We start from the raw sequence: 18,768 nt of genomic DNA, 5'->3' as shown, positions 1-18,768 counted from the left end.
ACAACCTACTGTTTAAGCAGCCCTGCCCCTGCTTACCCCCCCCCCCCCCCCAAAAAAAAAAAAGATAAGCAGAAATAACAGGATGTTAATTGACTTCTGCTTTGCCAACTTTAGACATAAAACTACATAGATCCTAACTGTTGTTTTAAGAGGGGTGAACTGACCCTTCCTTAGGAGACATTTCATTTATCAGATAAATGTGAAGATGTGGAGGATATTTGGAAGCAGTCTGAAGAAACTGAGCATACCATGCTAAATTGAAGGTGATGGCAGATGTTAAGTATGAGGCCTGTGTTTAGACTGACTTCCTGTTTTTAAAATCTGGAGGTTGTTTGTATACTTTGCTAGAAAACTGTTTGGTTACTGGATCCTGCTGCTATGCATCAGGAGGGAGCCAAACTGCAGACAGTGAAGATAATTTTTTAGTTGTTTGTACCCATGGGCAAATGAGAGTAGGAAGTTTTTTTGTGGTCACATGAGGGATCAGGAGAGGCCATGAAAATTGAGTGATATCAGCTCAGCATGTGGCAGTATCTCTGTTTAGCTTTTTTGTGTCATTTTGTGTATATTGCATTGCTAAAATATGTCAGGGTTTTTCCTCCTACATAAGTGAAAATATTTTTGAATACAGAGTTAATAAAATGTCCAAGCCTGCAATGTGATGTAAAATTTCAGGAAAAATATTTGTCATCACTAAGCCCAGAGGTGCCTCTCATTGTTCCTGCTCCAAAATAATGTGTACAAGTGCAATTAGATATCTCCCCTTTGATTGTTGTTCCAGTTGCCTGAACAGCAAGCGCTGATTTCCATCCAGTTCCTGGCCCACTGACTAACTGGGATTGAAACGTGACACTGGAGCTTTGTGTGTGTGTTTGGTCAGTCTTCTGTCTCAGGCTCCCAGTGTTTAATGAGAGTTTGAGGTAAGGGAGTTGATCTCCTGCTAAGGCTTCTCGCACCAAGTGCACCATTTCCGCTTGGAGTTGGAAAAAACATGCTTCTCATCTTTATCCTTCCTGACCCTCTACTGTTACAGATACAGTTACAGGGTAGTGTCACTGGAGCTCTGAGCACTGGGAAATATTCATGAGACACCAGAGGTGAAATACAATCCCCAGTGAAATCATTGAGAAAATTTCCTGCTGCCTTCAGGTGCGCCAGCTTTCATTCACCTTGTTCTTTTGGCTGGGAAAGACTCCCATCCAGGATTTGCTTCTGAAACTGTTCATAGGCTGAAATCAGTGTGCTTTCCCAGCAGTCATATGCATTACTTGACAAGTGCAAAACCAGGGTAGATCATGATTTATAAATGACTAGAAGGCTAGTTCTCCTAAGGGTCACAAATCACAAACCATTAGATCTGCACTGGTTTTAATTTGAAATTGTTGAGCAAAGTATGCTTACATAATGGCTCTACAGACACCAGCGAGTGCATATGAGGGAGTGTTGGTATCTGGGTCATGGCATGTCCTTCAGCTTCCAACAGTTTCAGTAGCATGGTAAAATCACAGAGCAGAGATGATGGAACATAGCAGCTTTAATGAGGCGAGAAGAACAGATTTAGTATGTGTGTGCTTATATGTAACCTAATATTAGTAACAACTTTGAAGAGCACTGTGTGTTTGACAATACAGCAGATGAAGTTACAGTTTGCAGACTGGGACAGCTGCACTAATTCTTTCATTGCTGTTGCAGTGCTGTATTGCCATGCTGCTCATGGGGAGGGTCAGAAAAGCTGGTGAAAGGGTTGAAGAACAAGTCTTCAGAGGAGGGGCTGAAGGAGCTAGGGTTGTTTAGCCTGGAGAAAAGGAAGCTCAGGGAGACCCTATCACAACTCCTGAAAGAAGGTTGTTGGGAGGTAGGTGTCTTTTCTCCCAGGTACAAAGTGACAGGATGAACAGAAATAGTCTCAAGTTGTGTTAGAGGAGGTTTAGATTGGATATTAGGGAAAATTTCTTCGCCAAAAGGGCTGTCAACAATGGAGGACAGGGTACCCAGGGAATGATAGAGTCTCCATTCCTGGAGGTATTTAAAAGGCATGTGGATGTGGCACTTAGAGAAGCAGTTTAATGGTGGACCTGGCAGTGTTGGGTTCATGGTTGGACTTGGTGACCCTAGAGATCTTTTCTAACCTAAATGATAGTGGTCTTGTGTACTCCAGCTGGAAGGGGTATTAGAGTTTAAAGTAGCTGGGATGAGTGTTTTGGGGTGCTTTTGTGGATAATGGTAGAAAATTGCTTTGGAAAAGGTAGTTTAAAAAACAGCTACTTTGGTTACAATGTACAACTAGTTCTGTCTTTTTAAAAGGTTGTAGCACCTACAACAGCAGAAGATGGTTTGTTCTGAATTTTCTGCGTTGTCGGTTTGAACAAACCTGTTTGATTTTTGTGGGTGGATGTGGTTCTTCTGAATTTCTGTTAGTTTATTTCTACTAGTCTGAAATGTTGCAAAGAAAATAAATTGCTTTTTCTTAGGAATGTCTGTTGCTTTTTTTGCCTTCTGGCTACATTACCCACTTGCTGTCCTTTTAAGCCAGCCCTTGGCCTGGCCATACCTGGTAAGTCCTCTGAAGATCTGATTGCCCTGGCCTCTTGCATTCCTTATTCACCTCCTGTTCTTTTAGCCTTTGTCCCTCATTACACCAGATGAGGGCTGCTTTTCTGTTGTATGCAGTAATACCTTGAGATGTATGTTTTGTACTAAACCTTTCAAAGGTAATTTGTAGTGGACATGAGTGAAAAAATAAAAGGTTTTCACATCCATGACAGACTGAACAGAAATCCCACAACCAATTTGTTGGGTGCAGTTCAGCTTGGAAAATAGTTTGTATTAAGGCCTTGCAACCTGCAGTGTAGCATTTGCAAGTAGGCAGCTGAGGCCAGCAGAAATCTCTTCAGCCAGTTTTGTGCAGAAGAAACATAATGTAATCCTTTTTCAAGGAAGTGCATTCTCTCTGAAGTTAAATCTTTGCTCTACTGGCACAAGTGGATGTCTTCACTGGAGGGAACACTGCTGTTGAAAAAGTTGCAGAAATATTCCATAAATTTTGTAGATATTCCTTTTCTCAATTAGAATGGAAAATAAGTATGAGGCTTGTTTTTTCTTTTTCTTAATGGGTAGAGGTTATGGTTAATCACAGGTACACTAGATGTATGAGTGAGATCAATGAAATCAAAAAGGCTGCAAATAGTTCAGTATGTATGTAATTAATTACCACTTAGGGCAGGTATTTCTCTGTAATTATTTCCTTATGATCTGTTGTTTAATCTAAGAGCTTTAGGTTTATTTGAACTGCAGAAAGGAGGAACTATGCAAAAAAATCCAACCAGACTACCTTGAGGGAGTTGATGGTTGATAATCATTTGTTTAACAGTGATATTGATTATATAGATTGTCTAGATAATGTCAGACAGAAGTTCAGGCATGACCTTTTCCTTTTGGGGGTGGGGGGTGTTACAGCCTGTTCTTTCTCAAGGCAGAGATTTTCTTAAGAGGAAGTGTGGGTTAATATCCTAAATAGTTGCATTTGCACAGGGGTCAGAGTCAAGAGTTGTGTTAGAGTGTTCTGAAGGTGGGAAAGGAGGGCTGGGAGGTCCTTAGGCTAACTTTAAGGCTGGCTTATCAGGTTATACATTATCGTTTGGACTGCATTTTCTTTTGGTCAGTTTGTAAAGCTTGGTCTTATAAATGTCAGTTTTGCACAGCCTAGTGTAACAGTTTAATGTTTACAGGTAAATAATAAAAGATATTTTTTCCACTGTCACTTGAGTCTGAAATGTCTAAAATAGTGACATGCAAAAGGTTTGCATCTAAAAAGCTTAGGGTTTGGAGAAGACCCTTCAAATAGCAAGGATTCTACTTCAGAGAGTTTTTCCTTGTATTGTGGTGTCAGAACTAAGTGAAGAGGAGCAGCAGCAGCACTGTGGTCTAGGAGAGGACTGACTTTGTAAAATAAAGGGGTGTTCTGATACCTGGCATTCCTTGAATTTTTGTGATTAGTGCTGAGTTATGTTTCAGCTGATTCCCAAGTCTCTTTTTGGCAGATTGCACTTTGCTGTTGCCTTCAAAGAGCCCCTTGCCAAGAAACTGTGCATAGTAATTGATCTCCAGTTTCAGCTTGTGAGGAGGGTGAATATTTTCCTTTGCAGTCAAGGATGTGTTTGTACACAGTAGTGTGTATACACTTTCTGTGTGTACACAGAGAAAAATAGATGTCATTTTGTATTTAATGTTTACTCTAAAATAGATGGGATCTCTTCAAAACATTTTTCTTTCTTTTTTTCTTTCTTTACAGGTGTTACAAGTAGCACTGAGTGCTCCTGTGGGCGTAATCATTTTACCTGTGCTGTCAGTGCTTTTGGTGAATGCACGTGCATCCCTGCTCAGTGGCAATGCGATGGAGACAATGACTGTGGGGACCACAGCGATGAAGATGGCTGCAGTAAGAATACTATCCTTGACTTGTGTTTGGGAAAATTGAGTATCTTTTTCTCAGTGTTTTACAGGCACATCCTACCACTTGTGTGACAAATGTTTTTGATTGTAGATGATTTGTACTTTTGACTGACTCGGAGTTGAACAAAGCCATTGTCCAGTGATATAAAACACAGTGGAAGCCCAACTCTGGCTTTTTTTGCAGCTGGTTTTAGGTGGTGCTTGGACATGAATATGTTAGAGGGCGAGGAGGGACAGAGAACAGTACCTCTCATTTTTCTACCCTTGCAAAAGCACTATCTCTGGGTTAAATTATATTATTTGGCTGTAAATATTAATGGAAAATAAATAGTGTGAAGAGGTGTATTGAGAGTGTCTGCCCTCTTAAGTAACATTCTAGTTTCTGTCCTTGCTGCCCTGTGAAGGGAGGGAAAGGCAAGCACTGAAATAAACATTCACTGGTCTTGGGATCTGCTGAGAGACAGTACCTTGCAGATACTGTGTATCTGCATAGTGTTGGCATCTGTAGCTGAGCCCAGATAGGTGAGAACTGATGTGAAATGTCATTTTGAGTGGATGTAGCATGATAGAGATGAATAGAGAAAGCCTCTTTCCATGGAGACACAAGTAAGTTCCTTTTTTACCTCGTCTCTTTGGATTCCACAGAGCATGGTAGAATTGAAGAGTAGAAAAAAATGCCTGGTCTCATGAAACTCCTTTCCTAAATGTTGCCCTAGAGCTGAAAATTTAAGGCTCCTGTCAGTGGACAGTAGAGAGAAATTTATCTTCCTCTGCTGGATCTTCTCTCTAACCTTTCCTGGTTTCTGCTGTTGATTACTGTATGGAAAGGAGCTTTCCTAATCTTGTAAGTATTGTCTTAAAGAATCTCTTCTTCCTTAAACATGGGAGATGTCAACCCAGCTTCATGAAAATTTTCTTCCTTCTGGATTCTTGCTTCTTAAAATTTTGTGAACATTAAGCAACATGGAAGACCTTTAGTCTTGGAGAGGTGAGGCATATCCAATAGCTAAGCTGGTTTTATTGGCTTTTTCCTAAGCACAGAAGAAAATTCCTTTTCTTTTGGGTTTTTTTTTGCAGGTAGGTGAGGAGATTTGGGGGATGGTGGTGGGATTGTTTTAACTTTTTTTTTTTTTTTGTGGGCTCAGTAACGATTTAGACAAGAGATACTTCTCGATATAATTTTCCTAGTAATTCAACAACTTCCAGCACCAAAAATTTCAAGCTAAGCAGGCATGGTAGGACTTGGGGGTGGGAAAGATAAGATCTTCCATAGGAACAAGCAGGAGGTGCTAACAAGAGTTGCTTCATACAACATAGGCTTGAATTAAGCCTTGCCACAAAACATTGATTCTGAAACTTCAAACATTCTCAAACAGCAATATGACAAGTTTATGGATGTATAATCCACTAAGGGCTGTTAAAAATGAATATGCCACCTCTTGTTTGGGAAGTCTTTGTATTACAAGTAGACGCAGAGTTTGTGTTTTGAGGAAGAACTTTTTTTTCATGCTGCTTTCTTCCACTCTTCTCTTGGTGTATTCTGATGCCTCACGTGTCTCTTTCTGTGGCCTCAGAGAGAGGAACCCTCTTGGTCTTGCACAGTAAGATATACTGTATTAAGGAGACACAATATATTAAGGGGATCTGGCCTGTGTCTATTTGAATAGAAGCTGTGCAAACTAGGAAACAGTACTGAAGAGTGAGCAATCTGCTGATATTCTCAGGCACTGGAGGTTGGGAAGAATATGAAATAGAGATAGACATATAAGAGACAGAATATAAAGTGATGCAGAGAATGTGGGAACTGGGTTTGACTTCTGCCTTTTTTAATTTACAGTTTCTAAGAAGGTTGGCTGCTGCAGTTAAGACAACAGAAAAATTTCTATAAATATGTTGGCAGCAAAAGGAGGGCTGAGCAGAGTCTTCCCCTTAGCTGAGTGTACAGGGTAGCATTGTGTCAGGGAAATAAGGAAAAGGCTGTGTTACCTAATGCCTTCTTTGCCTTAGTCTTTAATGCCAAAAGCAGTTGTCCTCAGGATACCCAGTTCCTTGAGCTGGAACGTAGTGACAGAGAGCTGAGTGAAGCCCCCATAATCCAGAAGGAAATAGTGACATGCTGTGCTAATTAGACACCCATAAGTCTATGAGCCCAGAAGGGATGCACCTAAAAGTAATGAGGACGAAAGAACTTGCCAGACCACTTTCAGTCATTTAGCAGCAGTCCTGGTTAACTGAGAAGTTCCAGTTGAATGGAGATGGGCAAATGAAGCACCCACCTACAAGAAGAGTTGGAAGGATTGTCCAGGGAGCTAAAGGCCTGTCAGCCTAACCTTGGTACCAGGGATGGTTATGGAGTAGATCATCCTAGTGCCATCATACAACATGTGCAGAACAACTAGGGATCAGGCCCAGACAGTATGGTTTCACAAAAGGCAGGTCCTGCTTAACCAACCTGATTTTCTATGACAACATGACCCATTTAGTGGATGAGGAAAAGGCTGGGTAGATGGGCTGAGACCAGTTGTGTGAGGTTCAACGAGGTGAAGTGTCAGATCCTGCCCATGGATCACAACAACCCCAGGCAGCACTGCAGGCTGGAAAACCGTGCAGCAGAAAAGGATCTGGGGGTGCTGGTCATACAGCTGAACATGATCCAGTGTGTGTGTGTGTGTGTCCAGGTTGCCAAGAAGGCCAATGGCATCCTGGCCTGTATCAGCAATAGTGTGTCCAGCAGGACCAGGGCAGTGATTGTCCCCCTCTACTTGGCACTGGTGAGGCCACACCTGAAGTGCTGTGTCTGGTTTTGGGCCCCTCTCTACAAAAAGGACATGGAGGTGCTGACGTGTGTCCAGAGAAGCACAATTGGGCTGGTGAAGGGTCTAGAAAACATGTATTGGGAGAAGCAGCTGAGGGAACTGGGGTTTAGCCTGGAGAAAAGGAGGCTAGGGAGACCTCATTGCCGTCTACAACTACTTGAGAGGAGGCTGTAATGAGGTGGGGGTCAGTCTCTCTTCTACCATGTTTCAAGTGAAAGGATGAGAGCGAATGGCCCTAAGTTGCACCAGGCAAGATTGGACATTAGAAAATGACTTTTCACTGAAAGAGTGGTCAGGCATTGGAATAAGTTGCCCAGGGAGGTTGTGGAGTCATGGTCTCCAGAAGTGTCTAAGAGGTGTCTGCATGTGGCACTTGAGAGTGTGGCTTGGGGCTGGTATAGGTTGACTGTTGGACTAGATGGTCCTGAAGGTCTTTTCCAACCTTGATGATTCTGTGATCTTAATCAGAATATAACTTGCTCCATTTATACAGAGTAGTAAAGTGATTCAAAGGGGAAGGACTAGAATAGGAGCTGTCATTTTAAATATTGCATCCTGGTAGAATAGATACAAAGAGAACTTTTTCAGCTGACAGCCAGCAGTACTTGAAGTGCAATTTAGAGGAAAGAAGAAAGCAGAAATAAAAGTTAACATTTCTGTAGCATCCTTTGCTCTATTTTTTAAGTGCATGACTTCAGCACACACATTCAAGGTTGCAGTGGAGGAGCCTGAGGAGCACTTCCTCCTTTAAGCCTGTTATATCTTGCTCTGAGTGGCTGCTCATTATGAATCCAAGTATGATACTATTCTTAGCTTGTAAGAACTAGATCAGCTCTACAGAGTAGGCTTGTGGTAACTGTCCGTGCTGTTTTGTGTCTGGCTTAGTTATTATAGCACCAAACCTTTTTGCCAGAACAGGTTGCTTGCTAAATCCCTCTCTTCTGCTTGGCTTACAGGAGCCTTTTGAAGGTGTACTCATTTGTGGGGTTAACCTTCCATTTTCTCTGCTTGCTGACTGTGCCAAGCATAAACAGGGTAGCAGGGAGTGCAAGAGCAGGGGTGGGGCTTGAGCCCCTTGGAACAGCAACTTTAAATTGATTTAAGCTTCTCACGAATCAGCAGTGATGCACACAGTACATGAGAACAGTTGGTTCACTAATTTTTCTTTCCTTCCCTGGCTGTTTGTCTGTGACATGCATAAAGTTTCCTGGCTGGAATGAAATTTTGAGCTTCTCTGTTTTGAACTTGATTTATCATTTTATTTATTGACTGAAATGATTAAATTTCTTTTAATACAAATACTGAGCTAAAGATTTGGGTTGTTCTGAAGTCATCCAGCAAGCCTCAGATATACTAAAGGCCTACTTTAAAAATTCCTCAAAAAACTGGGGCTAATCTTTGTGATAGAGTGGGCCCAGTTGTTTTTTCTGACTTAAGAACCGCAATCTGCAACCACTTTATATGGAGTCTTCTGAGATGCTAAAGCTATTTAGATTCTTTTCCAGAAATGGTATGGATGTTCAGCTCTGAGTTTTACAGGCTGGAATTATAATATCAAGTAGATGTCTCTGATTGAAAGAGTGAACAGATGTGTTTGCAAGGAATCTCACCTTTCCACTGATCTGCCGCAAGCTAGTTTTAGAGTTACAGGATTTTCTTTTTTTCTCCTGTGAATGTCCAGACTTTCCAGAGAAATATATCTGCAACCATACATTTTAAAGTGTACTTTTCTTCAGTGTATCATATGCTCATATGTATACTCTAACCCAATTCAATGAGAAGAATGAGTTCTGTCTACTTGCTTGGGAAGAGGAGAGGAAAATGGGAAGACATTGGACTACTGGACTCCTAATAAAGCAAGAGGCTGAAGCAGGCTGGGGGTTAAGGTGAAAATTACTTTAGCAAGTCAAGATTCAGTCTTGCATCTGTGTCTATACAGTACTGCATATATCCTTGAATAGTTGATTGGAGTTTGCTAAATTCTATATTAATGCAATTTTCTAGCCTTGAATTGGTAATCTGTAATTTTGGTTAGAGAATAACAGCTTGAAATGCAGTGTGTGGTATAAAAAAAAAAAAAAGAAAGCAAGATACTTGGTAGTGAGTGGAGTTACAACTGTGAAAAACAGGAGCAGACATGGGAAACCCTCCTTTTGAGAGATATTTTCAGTTTTGAGATAAATTCTTAAAATATGGTATGTTTTACTTTGTTTGGATTTTTAATATTGTGTTGCACACTATAAAACACATCACCACTTCTTGAGTTGATTCCACTAAATTTTTCCTCAACTGTCACTGTTTCTGCATATCCCAGACACTTTACATTTCAGTATCAGTGTCCTTAGAGCATCTACCTCTCCATAGGTATTTTCCATTAGTTTTGGGAGAGCCCTGCCTCTGCTTACCTGTCTCAGAAATTGTTCTCCTTGCAAATTTGAAGCTGTGCTGTGATGGAAGCCAGTTATTCCGTGACATGTTTGCTTCCTGCTCTGGATCATGTTTACAAGCCAGAGCGCTGTAGTAATAATAGCAATAAGCAACCTGCCAGCTGTCATGCCTGCTCCATAGACTTTGTCTGCTGTCAGCTCTCTGGCTGGCTGACAGTGTCTGGCTTGGAAGCTCTTGCTGCACATGCACAGGGTAGTTCAGCTTCCTTCCTGCCTTGTGCCAGCAGAGACTGCTTTGGCCTGTCCCTAACGAAAGCCGCATGCAAGAAGAGGAATGGTTTTCATTCTGTCCTCCTGCACGCCCTTTGAAGTCCTCATGGTGTGAATGAGTCTTACTTCCTGTGGCAGGGGTGAAAGGACAACTGAGTAAACTTGGCCTGAGGACTGATACATAGTTCTGTTTCTCATAAGATACACCAAATGTCCCCATAACCATCCGCCCAGAAGAGCTTTCTTGCTCTGAATTTTGGATCTGTATCATACATAATTGACTTGTAAATGTGTTACTTTTCGGGAGGCAGACTTGTTTGCTTACCTCCCTGCACTGTTGTACAAAACTTCTTCATTTGAAGGGACTGAAGAAAAATTTATTTCTTTTGCCTTAAAGCTTACTGAAAGTGATCTGTTGTTCCCATCTCAAGGAGAAATTGACACAGTTGCTGTTGAGCTATATCTCGTTCAAGCCCAGTAGCGGGTCTTTTCCTTGCCAGGCAGGACTGTCACTATAACCTGCTCATCAACCCCACCAAAAAAAAAAAAATTAAGGTGAGGTTAGGATAAAAAATCTCACAGGTCTTTTATTAAAATTAACAGAAACTTTGAAAGAGTAATTTTCCTTCTGCCATTCACTTAATCAGGAGCTCAGATGCAAAGGCTCAGGTGAAGCTTCACTTCTAAACCTCAAGTTTTAAAATCTAGGAACTCTTGTTAAGAGTTCAGTATTCTCTTGAAAACACACCAGTTCTGTATCTGAAACTTTGTCATGTTATTGGGCCTGGAGTATGTATGTTTCCTTTAAAAGGCACCAGAATTAATGCAATGCCCCCTCAGGCAGAGTGCTTGTGATCAAAGGGCTGTGAAAGATTGGATGCTGATAGTATTTTCTTTTTTTTTCTTTTTTTCTTTTTTTTTCTTTTTTTTTCTTTTGACCCGTAACATCCTTAAATACAGTTCAGCAGTGCAATAACGTTTTATGTTATTCTGGAACTAGATTTTCTAAAATGTTTGTTAGTAAAATGCAATGTCTCCTTTTTCTTCCTGAGAGTGGAATAATCTCCTTTATTTTTGTCCCTGGACTTTTTGCCTGCTGTGCTGCAGATCTCAGCAACAGATCTGTTTGTGGGTATGTGTGTGTTTATACATATGCACGAGTATGAACATAGCTGGGGGTCAGGCTGCACTTGTCTAATGTAGGTAGCATGATTTTTTTTTGGTTGTATTTATGTTTAAAATTGACTTCTCATTCTTCACATGAATGAGAGTTTGTCTAATTAAGCAGCCAGTATTGTTCAAGCCTCTCAGTGTTCCACAGCTCTGAACACCATTTCTTGCTATCCTTGGGTACAAAGCAACCTGCTCACCACAGGCAACAGGGATAAAGTGTTCAAAGGACAGTGGGACGTGATTCAGTCTGTGTTTCACCTTATAAACTTCCCTTTTCCCCCGCCCTCCCCCTTCTCCTTCTGCTTGGCAATAAAAGAGTGTCCTGTGTAATAGGAGTTGGGAGAGGGGGAGGAATAGCAGGCTTACGATAGACCTAACTTTGCTGAAACATTGGATGATGTCCAGTGTGACCATGCAGAGGGATGAGCTCAGGGAAATGGTTGGAAGTTCAAAGACCTTTTTGTATTGCTCACTGTCAGTTGACAGATGTGCTCTCTTTAGCTGTTGCTGCCCTGCCTAGTTCTTCCCACTGGCTCCCCTTCCTTGGGTTTGCTCCCCATCCTGCCTCTGGCTCTGCCTGGGGAGGCAAGTTAGTACCTGTCTGTCTGGGCATTTCCCTGCTTTCAACTCCATCCTGGGACTTGCCTTTGCTCATCTCTCTTAGGAAAATATTGTTTCTTTGCATTGATATGGAGAGATCAAGCTGGAATTGAGCAGAGAAGGGGGGTTGAGGCTTAACTGTGTTTACTGTTGGTATAGCCTAATCCTACTGTGAGCACTGGTGAAAACATTTTACTACAATCTATGATTGGTCTCTTATCAGGAGAAGTGATGCCTATGAAGGACTTGTAGCTGTTTCAAAAAGTAATAAATATCCTTCATTTTACAGGTTGGAGAAGGGGGAAAAAGAGGCAGAAGTGTCCCAGGGTCATACATCAATATCAAGATAGGATAAGAATATGGGTATTCAGTTTCTAATCTTCTTGATGCTAATCCAGTTTGTCCTCCGGCAAGATGAAGAGGTCTTGTTCCACCTCTGTCAGTGAAAAGAGTTCTTGCTGCTTCATTTGTATTTCATGTACCTACTTTGTGACTATGGCTTTTAAAGTTAGCTATGTGAGTGAAAACAATACACTTACCAGACTGTATAGCTGCTCCATTATGTCAGAACAAGACATAGTGGTGGTTGTTTGAATGTCCTAAGTGTGACCTCCTAGCTTTTGAATTTCTTCTTAACTTCAAATTTCCAAACACTTTGGATGTATTTACAACAGTATTAAACATTCACTGTGTGCTAGTGATATGGCCTTGGCTTTAACTCTATAGAAATAAAACTCATCAAAATATGAAGTGATCAATAGCCAACAGCAGAGCTGATTAGTAACAACCCTAGAGCAAAGGGCTGTGCAGTGGAACTGGAGCCTGATGTCCTTAAACAAATCGAAGGAAACTGGAATGTTTTTGTGTAAGCAGCGTGCTTTTTAGTGGGAAGAAGGGATTGGGAGGGCAGAGCTAGGAAGAGGGGGATTAGGAAGATTGCCCCCATGTGAAAGCTGCTCCCAGAATTTCTTGCATTTTCTTTTGAAGCATCTGTTTCTGACCATTATTAAAATCAGGTTACAGGTTTATGTGGATCCCCGCCCTGATCCCATTGGCAGTTCCTCTGCTCTATGAGACATCAGCCCTCATTCATTAGGTTGGGTTTTTTGGTCTCAAGTGGGTTTGTGGTTTTTCTTCCTCCTTTAAAGGAGAGCTCCTGTAGAAGGAGATTTAATTCCACCCTGCCCCCACTCCAGTGTTTTCTGGGCTAGCACACACTTGATCTCTGCTGGGTTAGGGAATTTGGTCCTCCTTTGTATATGGCAGTTTGTGTTTTGCTCTCTTCCCCTGTGCTTGAAGCTTGATTTTTATATCTAGGGCAAGTATGAAATTGGTTGAACTGTTTCCTGTAGGGGTGGAATTTCATTTTATGTCCTTAGCTCATGAAGGGATGCAGCAGTTCGGTGGGATAATGGTATCTGCTCTGAACCAGCGCTAATGGCTTAACCCTCTGGGAGCCTGAAGAATTCTCCCCTGGAGAGTGAGCATGCAAATTCCCTTCCAGGTGGCTCCTGTGCAGTCCTTTGGTGATTAGTCATGCTAAAGCATATGCTGGGAGGATGGTCTTAGTCCTGAAATTGCAGCTGAGGCCAGGGAAGGTTTTTCTCAGTGTGCAGTGTTCGGAAGTTGTTCTTGGGGGAGAGAGGTCTGATCTGTGGGACTGATCATCTGAGTCCAAAAATGTCCTCATTTTGTTTGGAAGCAGAGTTTGGAAAGTGGAGAGTTTTCTACTTCTACCTGCCCTGAGGAAGAAGACAAAACTCCTTCTTCATTTTGCTGCAGCAAACCACAGAAACTGAAATATAAGGAAGGGGGTCAGTTATTGGAAGATCAGGGTGCTGTCAAATCTGTAGAGGGGAAAATACAGATTTCTGTGCTTCCCCTTTCTGAGTATTTCTTATCCTTCATACCCCTCTGGGGCCTAGAAGTAGCTGGATATGAGATGGATAGCTATCTGCGTGGGGTAGCCTAGACATGATGGGAAGGACCTTTTCCCGAGGGCCAATGCCAAATTCTTTGAATGTTGAGGGCAATTACATCTGTAGTGATGTCCTCAGATACGGAAATGCCTGCCACACTAAGGAACAACTGAGAAGATTATCTGAATTTGTGGTTAGAAACATGGGTGTTAGAGAAAGTCTGAATTTATCTGCCCTAATATATTCTTGGGGGGGGGGGGGCTTTTAGGACAGGCCCTTGGTGAAAAATGTTGGACGACTTGCTATGGAGAGCAGTGAATGATTCAGTATGTATAATCCATGCTTCTTTAACAGGACACTGGCGGCAGTCCTGGGCCAAGGGGAAACAGAGGGTTGAGAAAGCTAGAAAAACTGAAAATGTGACTATTTGTTCTCCTTATTAAATCATCCTCCTTTTGTGTGTGGCTGCTGTCTTCACCTTCCTTTTTTACCCACCTCCCTCCCCTCTCTCTCCCACCTCCAGGATAGTGTTGGCAGGAAAGGGAGTAGCAGCATAGCAGAAGAGGGCTGGCCTGCCTGGTGACAGATGGGAGTTGCTGTCGGCAGGCTGGGCTGGGATGAAAGGGTTTCAGGCAGGGTTTCAGGGCCTTTCTCGCCCTCGCCCCGTCACTTCACTGAGCAAATGCTGTTCTTTGGAGAACACACCTGTCAGGAACAGTCTTGTGCAGCCCCTTGCCTACCACAGCTGGCAGCACTTAAAAGCATGAACCTCTTGGAGTTGAGTGTTCCTCTCATCTGTGGGGGAAAGAACAGGAATGATGCTCCCCCTTGAATTCCAGCTTTGTAGCTCCAGGCCTCTTCAGACGCTGTGGATTTGTGGGTCCACTCCATTACAAACAGACTCCTGTGTGGGCAGGCATCATCCCATGTCTGCCCCCTTCTTTCATCCTTTCTGTATGGAAACCTTGAGCAAGCTTGGGACTGTTGTCCACACCTGAGGTACAGAAAATTATCCCCAGCAGTGGATTCCTGCTTCTCAGCTTCTCCTTGCAGATTTCTTAGGCAAAAAACCCTGACAGAGTCCCCATGCTGAAACACACACTGTAGCATGTGACTTCATAAAGTCAAAACATTGCTTCTGATAGTTCTCACTCTAAGGAACTTGCTGTGTAATAGAAACAGGATGGACTGCCCTGGGAAACATGCAGGAAAGATGTTGATGGTTTAACTTTGCTTGTTATAAAACAAGTGCAGTTATAGGAGGACAGCAGGCTCAAGGATGAAAGAGGAACTCAATGGGGGAATTGCAGCAGCTACTTCATTGTGGAAAGGTCAGTGTTTCTCTGGGGAAGAGAGACTGCCAAGCTACAGCCCTACCCTGACCCCCCTCTAAGGAACAGCTCTTCCTGGTAACTTGAAATTTTGTCTTTTGTTTCTAAGAGATTTAGCTCTGCTCCCTCAGGAGGGAAGGAACTTTGTTCTCAGGAAGGAAGCTGGCTGCAGCTACATGAGGTGTTTCTTTGCTCTTTCAGTGCTGCCCACATGCTCCCCCTTGGACTTCCACTGTGACAATGGAAAATGTATCCGCCGGTCATGGGTCTGCGATGGAGACAATGACTGCGAGGATGACTCTGATGAGCAGGACTGCCGTAAGTCACCTGTCTGAGGGAAGAGGGTGGGTGCAGTGCCTGCCTGCTGTGACTGGGGAAAGTTGACCCTTTTTATTACAGGAATGTAAGAGTCTATCCACTGAATTGGACCACTGGCTTGTAGTAAGCTATATTCTGCCCATGACAGAGGTGTGTACCTATAAGCCCTGCTGCCTTGGCACCTGGCTTGCTGTTCAGCTGCCTGTCTTGGGGGAGGGGATGCTTCTCCATCCAGCTGTAGAACCGTTTATGCCCTGCAGCCCTGCTAGTTAATGTCCCATGAAGCACTTCCCTGAGCTGGGCTCTTCATGCCCTCCCCTGTTAGTGGAAACACCTAACCCCTGCCAAATCCCACTGAACTGCCTGTCTGGCTGACTTCCTGTGGCCTCAGGTTCCACTGTCTGACTTTTCTGCAGTGCTGGCCTGTCACCAGCATCCTGTCCCTTCAAACAGGGCTCCTTGCGGAGAGGGAAGGTGCTGTAAGGATACTGCCTACACAGAGTTGTATGCATGGTGCTCCAGAGTGACTCTCTTGGAGGAACCCCATCTGAAGAAATGTAGAAATAAAGCTCTTGACTGTAAAGTATTCTATGTCCACTGCATTCATGGAAGTTAGTTCACTTTCTGATCAGTATATCCCTGATCTTTGCCTGCCTTTTTGGGCAAAGAACTGGGAAGCAAAGTTCAGGGGTTGACATCCTGTGTGATGCTCTGGAATGCAGGACTAAACTCAGTTTTCCAGTCCATTCAAATATATTCATGAAGGAAAAGATATGTAGGTCTGGGTCTCTTTGGTTTTCTGTTTTTCATAAAAGTTTGAAATGCCCTCATATCTAAGATAACAGTGGAGAAGGGTGTGATCAAAAGATTTGGAGACCAATGAAAGGAGAAAGAAGGTTCTGTGCATGAGAGATTCCTGGAAGGTTATTCAGGCTAGCAGTAACCATAGGAGGGTTTCTGATGGACTGGAGTCCTCAGGTGCTAAATTTGCAGTCCTTTTCGTTTCCTTACTGGTCTGCAGACAAGCTTCCTTAGAAGACTTGCAAGGAGAGTGGAATGAGGCTTCAAATACTGAGGTGTTCGCAAGAGGAAGTTCAAATTTTCTCTCTCCCTCTTCAGTGAACATGTCCTTTGCTTTGAAGACGTCTTTGACATTGTTGTGAAAGAAGGTGGAAATACAACACTGCTAGCAGTTACCTGTTAGATAATGATAGAGACTATTAACTCATTTGAAAAGAGGTTTGGATTACCTTTTTTCTGTGCAGGGTTATCTTCAGTCTGTCTTGGGACAGTGCTAGAATACATACCAGCATAGGATGGGTGGCTTCATCTCTCTGTTCCAGCTACTTCCTTCAACCTAAACCTCAAGTTTTAGAGCCTGCTGTACTGTTGGTGTGTGAACAGAGTGGAAAAGAGACACTCAAGGAATCTCCCAGTGGCTCCCCTGGTATTTGTTAGGAGAATCACCTCTCCAGCATCACCGTGTCCTTGGAGGATGATGTTGCTTGACTTGTAACATGTCACACATTTGGTGTTCTGCAAGCTAAATCTTCTTGCCGTGCCTTCACCTTACCCCCGTTGTGTCCTTGCAGCTCCAAGGGAGTGTGAGGAAGATGAGTTCTCATGCCAGAATGGATACTGCATTCGCAGCCTGTGGCACTGTGACGGTGACAATGACTGTGGGGACAACAGTGATGAGCAGTGTGGTGAGTTAATGTAAATACTGCCTTCACAGTACTTCAAGAGGAGTTATGAGTTGTGCAGAGTCCAGCCTTGCAATTCTAGGATTCCCAGAACCACGGCTAAGGCTCCCAGCTGGCTTTTCTGGGCTGAACTTGTGGGATATTCCATTCCAAGGGTTGGCTGTGTAGGATCTTGGGCTATGTGGCTTACCTGCCAGGCAAAAAAAATCACTTGAGACCTTTCCTTCCTTGACATGGGATTGTGAATTCCCCTTGGATTCCTGTTGAATCCAGCACTCTGTGTCGGTTCAGCGAACAATGATGGTTTTGCTCGGGCCCTGCCTGACATGGATATGTATGGTTTAATGAGCAGTCTTGTTTGTGGGTGCCCTAGGAGCTTCAGGAGGATGTTGTGGTGTTTTCCTGGGTACTCTGAGAAAAGCCAAGGCTTTGTTTGCATTGCTGTCTCTGCAGATATGAGAAAGTGCTCAGAGAAGGAGTTCCGTTGCAGTGACGGCAGCTGCATAGCTGAGCACTGGTTCTGTGATGGGGACACAGACTGCAAGGATGGCTCAGATGAAGAGAATTGCCGTGAGTGCTTTTCTTTGTAATCACAGGAAATAGCCCTTTGGACCTGCTCTTGCCTTGGGTTTTGGCATGTTTTCTGCAGCAGAGATCAAAAGAAAGTTAGTTCTGCCTGTACTGGCAGCTATGCTACCTTCTTCTGCCTACCCCAGAGGGCACAAAAGAATGGTGTCTCTCTTGTGTTACCTCACAAACATACTTCAACTGTGTCTTGCTGCTTCTTTCTTCCCATAGCTGTGACCTTGGGTCAGAGCAGGAGTTTATACTTTATTGAATATAGCTCTCTATAAAACCGGAGGAGTTGAAGGGCAGCTGGAAGGCGAGAATACTATTCCCTTCTTTTTCCTCTTGTCTGATTCCAGACTGAAATTTTGGAAGTGGAGGCATACTCTGCTTATTGAAACCACCCTCAGGTACTGCACACTGAAGACACCTCCTGCCTGCCCAGTCTCCCTTCATGTAAATGCTTTTTGCAGGATGTTGCCCAGCAAGTGACCCATGCTGAAGGAGGGGGGTGGTGTTGGGGCATGAGAACCCACAACAGTTGTTTCCTTCTTCACCTTCACAGGCTTGTAGCAAGTGGGACCAGAGTTTGTGTCCCTTTCTAACCCACACTGCCTCTCTCCTGAGTCTGTGAGCACTGTCCATGTCTCTGGAACTTGCAGTGGTCCCTTCCCCCCTCCCTGCTCTCAAAGGCATTTTGCAGAATTTGTTCTAGATAGCAGGAAACTTCAAAAGGCTCTGGGAGGGGGATGAGGGCTGCCAGCTCCTGAAGGGCAGGGGGAGTGGATGCATGGGGGAGTTGTCTTTTATCTTTCCAGATAATGAGACTTGGCAGAAAGCCAGGGGCTGCAAACATTTCTAAGCCAGGAAAGGACTCTAAGAGGAAGCCAGCCTCTCTCCCTCTCCTTTCGCTCTCTGCCTTTCTTGTTCCCTTGCCTGTCACTTCACCGAAGGCCATGAATAGACCCTCAGGAAGGGAAGAGAGATGTTCCAATGTTGCCTCCTGTGGGAGTGGAGGGGCACCCAGAAGTGGTGTCCCTGTTTCTCTGAGCTGAAACGCTATTTCAGTCGTAGCTGGCAGTTGTCTCTATGAGACATTTTAAGTAACTTGCTAAGAAGTTCAGTTTGGCTACCTCCTGTTCTTTTACCTTCATCCATGTGGTTGTCATCTTTTTCTTATCTGCAATCATGTTTGTCACTCGTCTGGGACAAGGTGGGATTACACACTTCTT

At 43.4% G+C, this 18,768-nt stretch overlaps 1 protein-coding gene across 3 annotated transcripts in view; it reads left to right on the top strand.

Annotated features, from left to right (window-relative positions):
* The window catches only part of LRP4 (LDL receptor related protein 4), an 83,449-nt gene that overhangs the window by 36,544 nt on the left and 28,137 nt on the right, over positions 1-18,768 (top strand). For all 3 annotated transcript variants that reach the window (XM_071427463.1, XM_071427462.1, XM_071427464.1), the window contains exons 2-5: positions 4,292-4,438; positions 15,150-15,266; positions 16,859-16,972; positions 17,423-17,539. In XM_071427463.1, coding sequence (XP_071283564.1) covers positions 4,292-4,438; positions 15,150-15,266; positions 16,859-16,972; positions 17,423-17,539 — 495 coding nt within the window. The remainder of the gene's footprint in view (positions 1-4,291; positions 4,439-15,149; positions 15,267-16,858; positions 16,973-17,422; positions 17,540-18,768) is intronic.

Source organism: Agelaius tricolor, unplaced genomic scaffold, assembly GCF_023055355.1.
Source record: "Agelaius tricolor isolate 1412-34295 unplaced genomic scaffold, bAgeTri1.0.p SCAF_5, whole genome shotgun sequence".
NCBI classification, from domain to species: Eukaryota; Metazoa; Chordata; class Aves; order Passeriformes; family Icteridae; genus Agelaius; species Agelaius tricolor.
The sequence above is the reverse complement of the archived record's forward strand: the minus strand, read 5'-3'. Positions and strand labels throughout refer to the sequence as shown.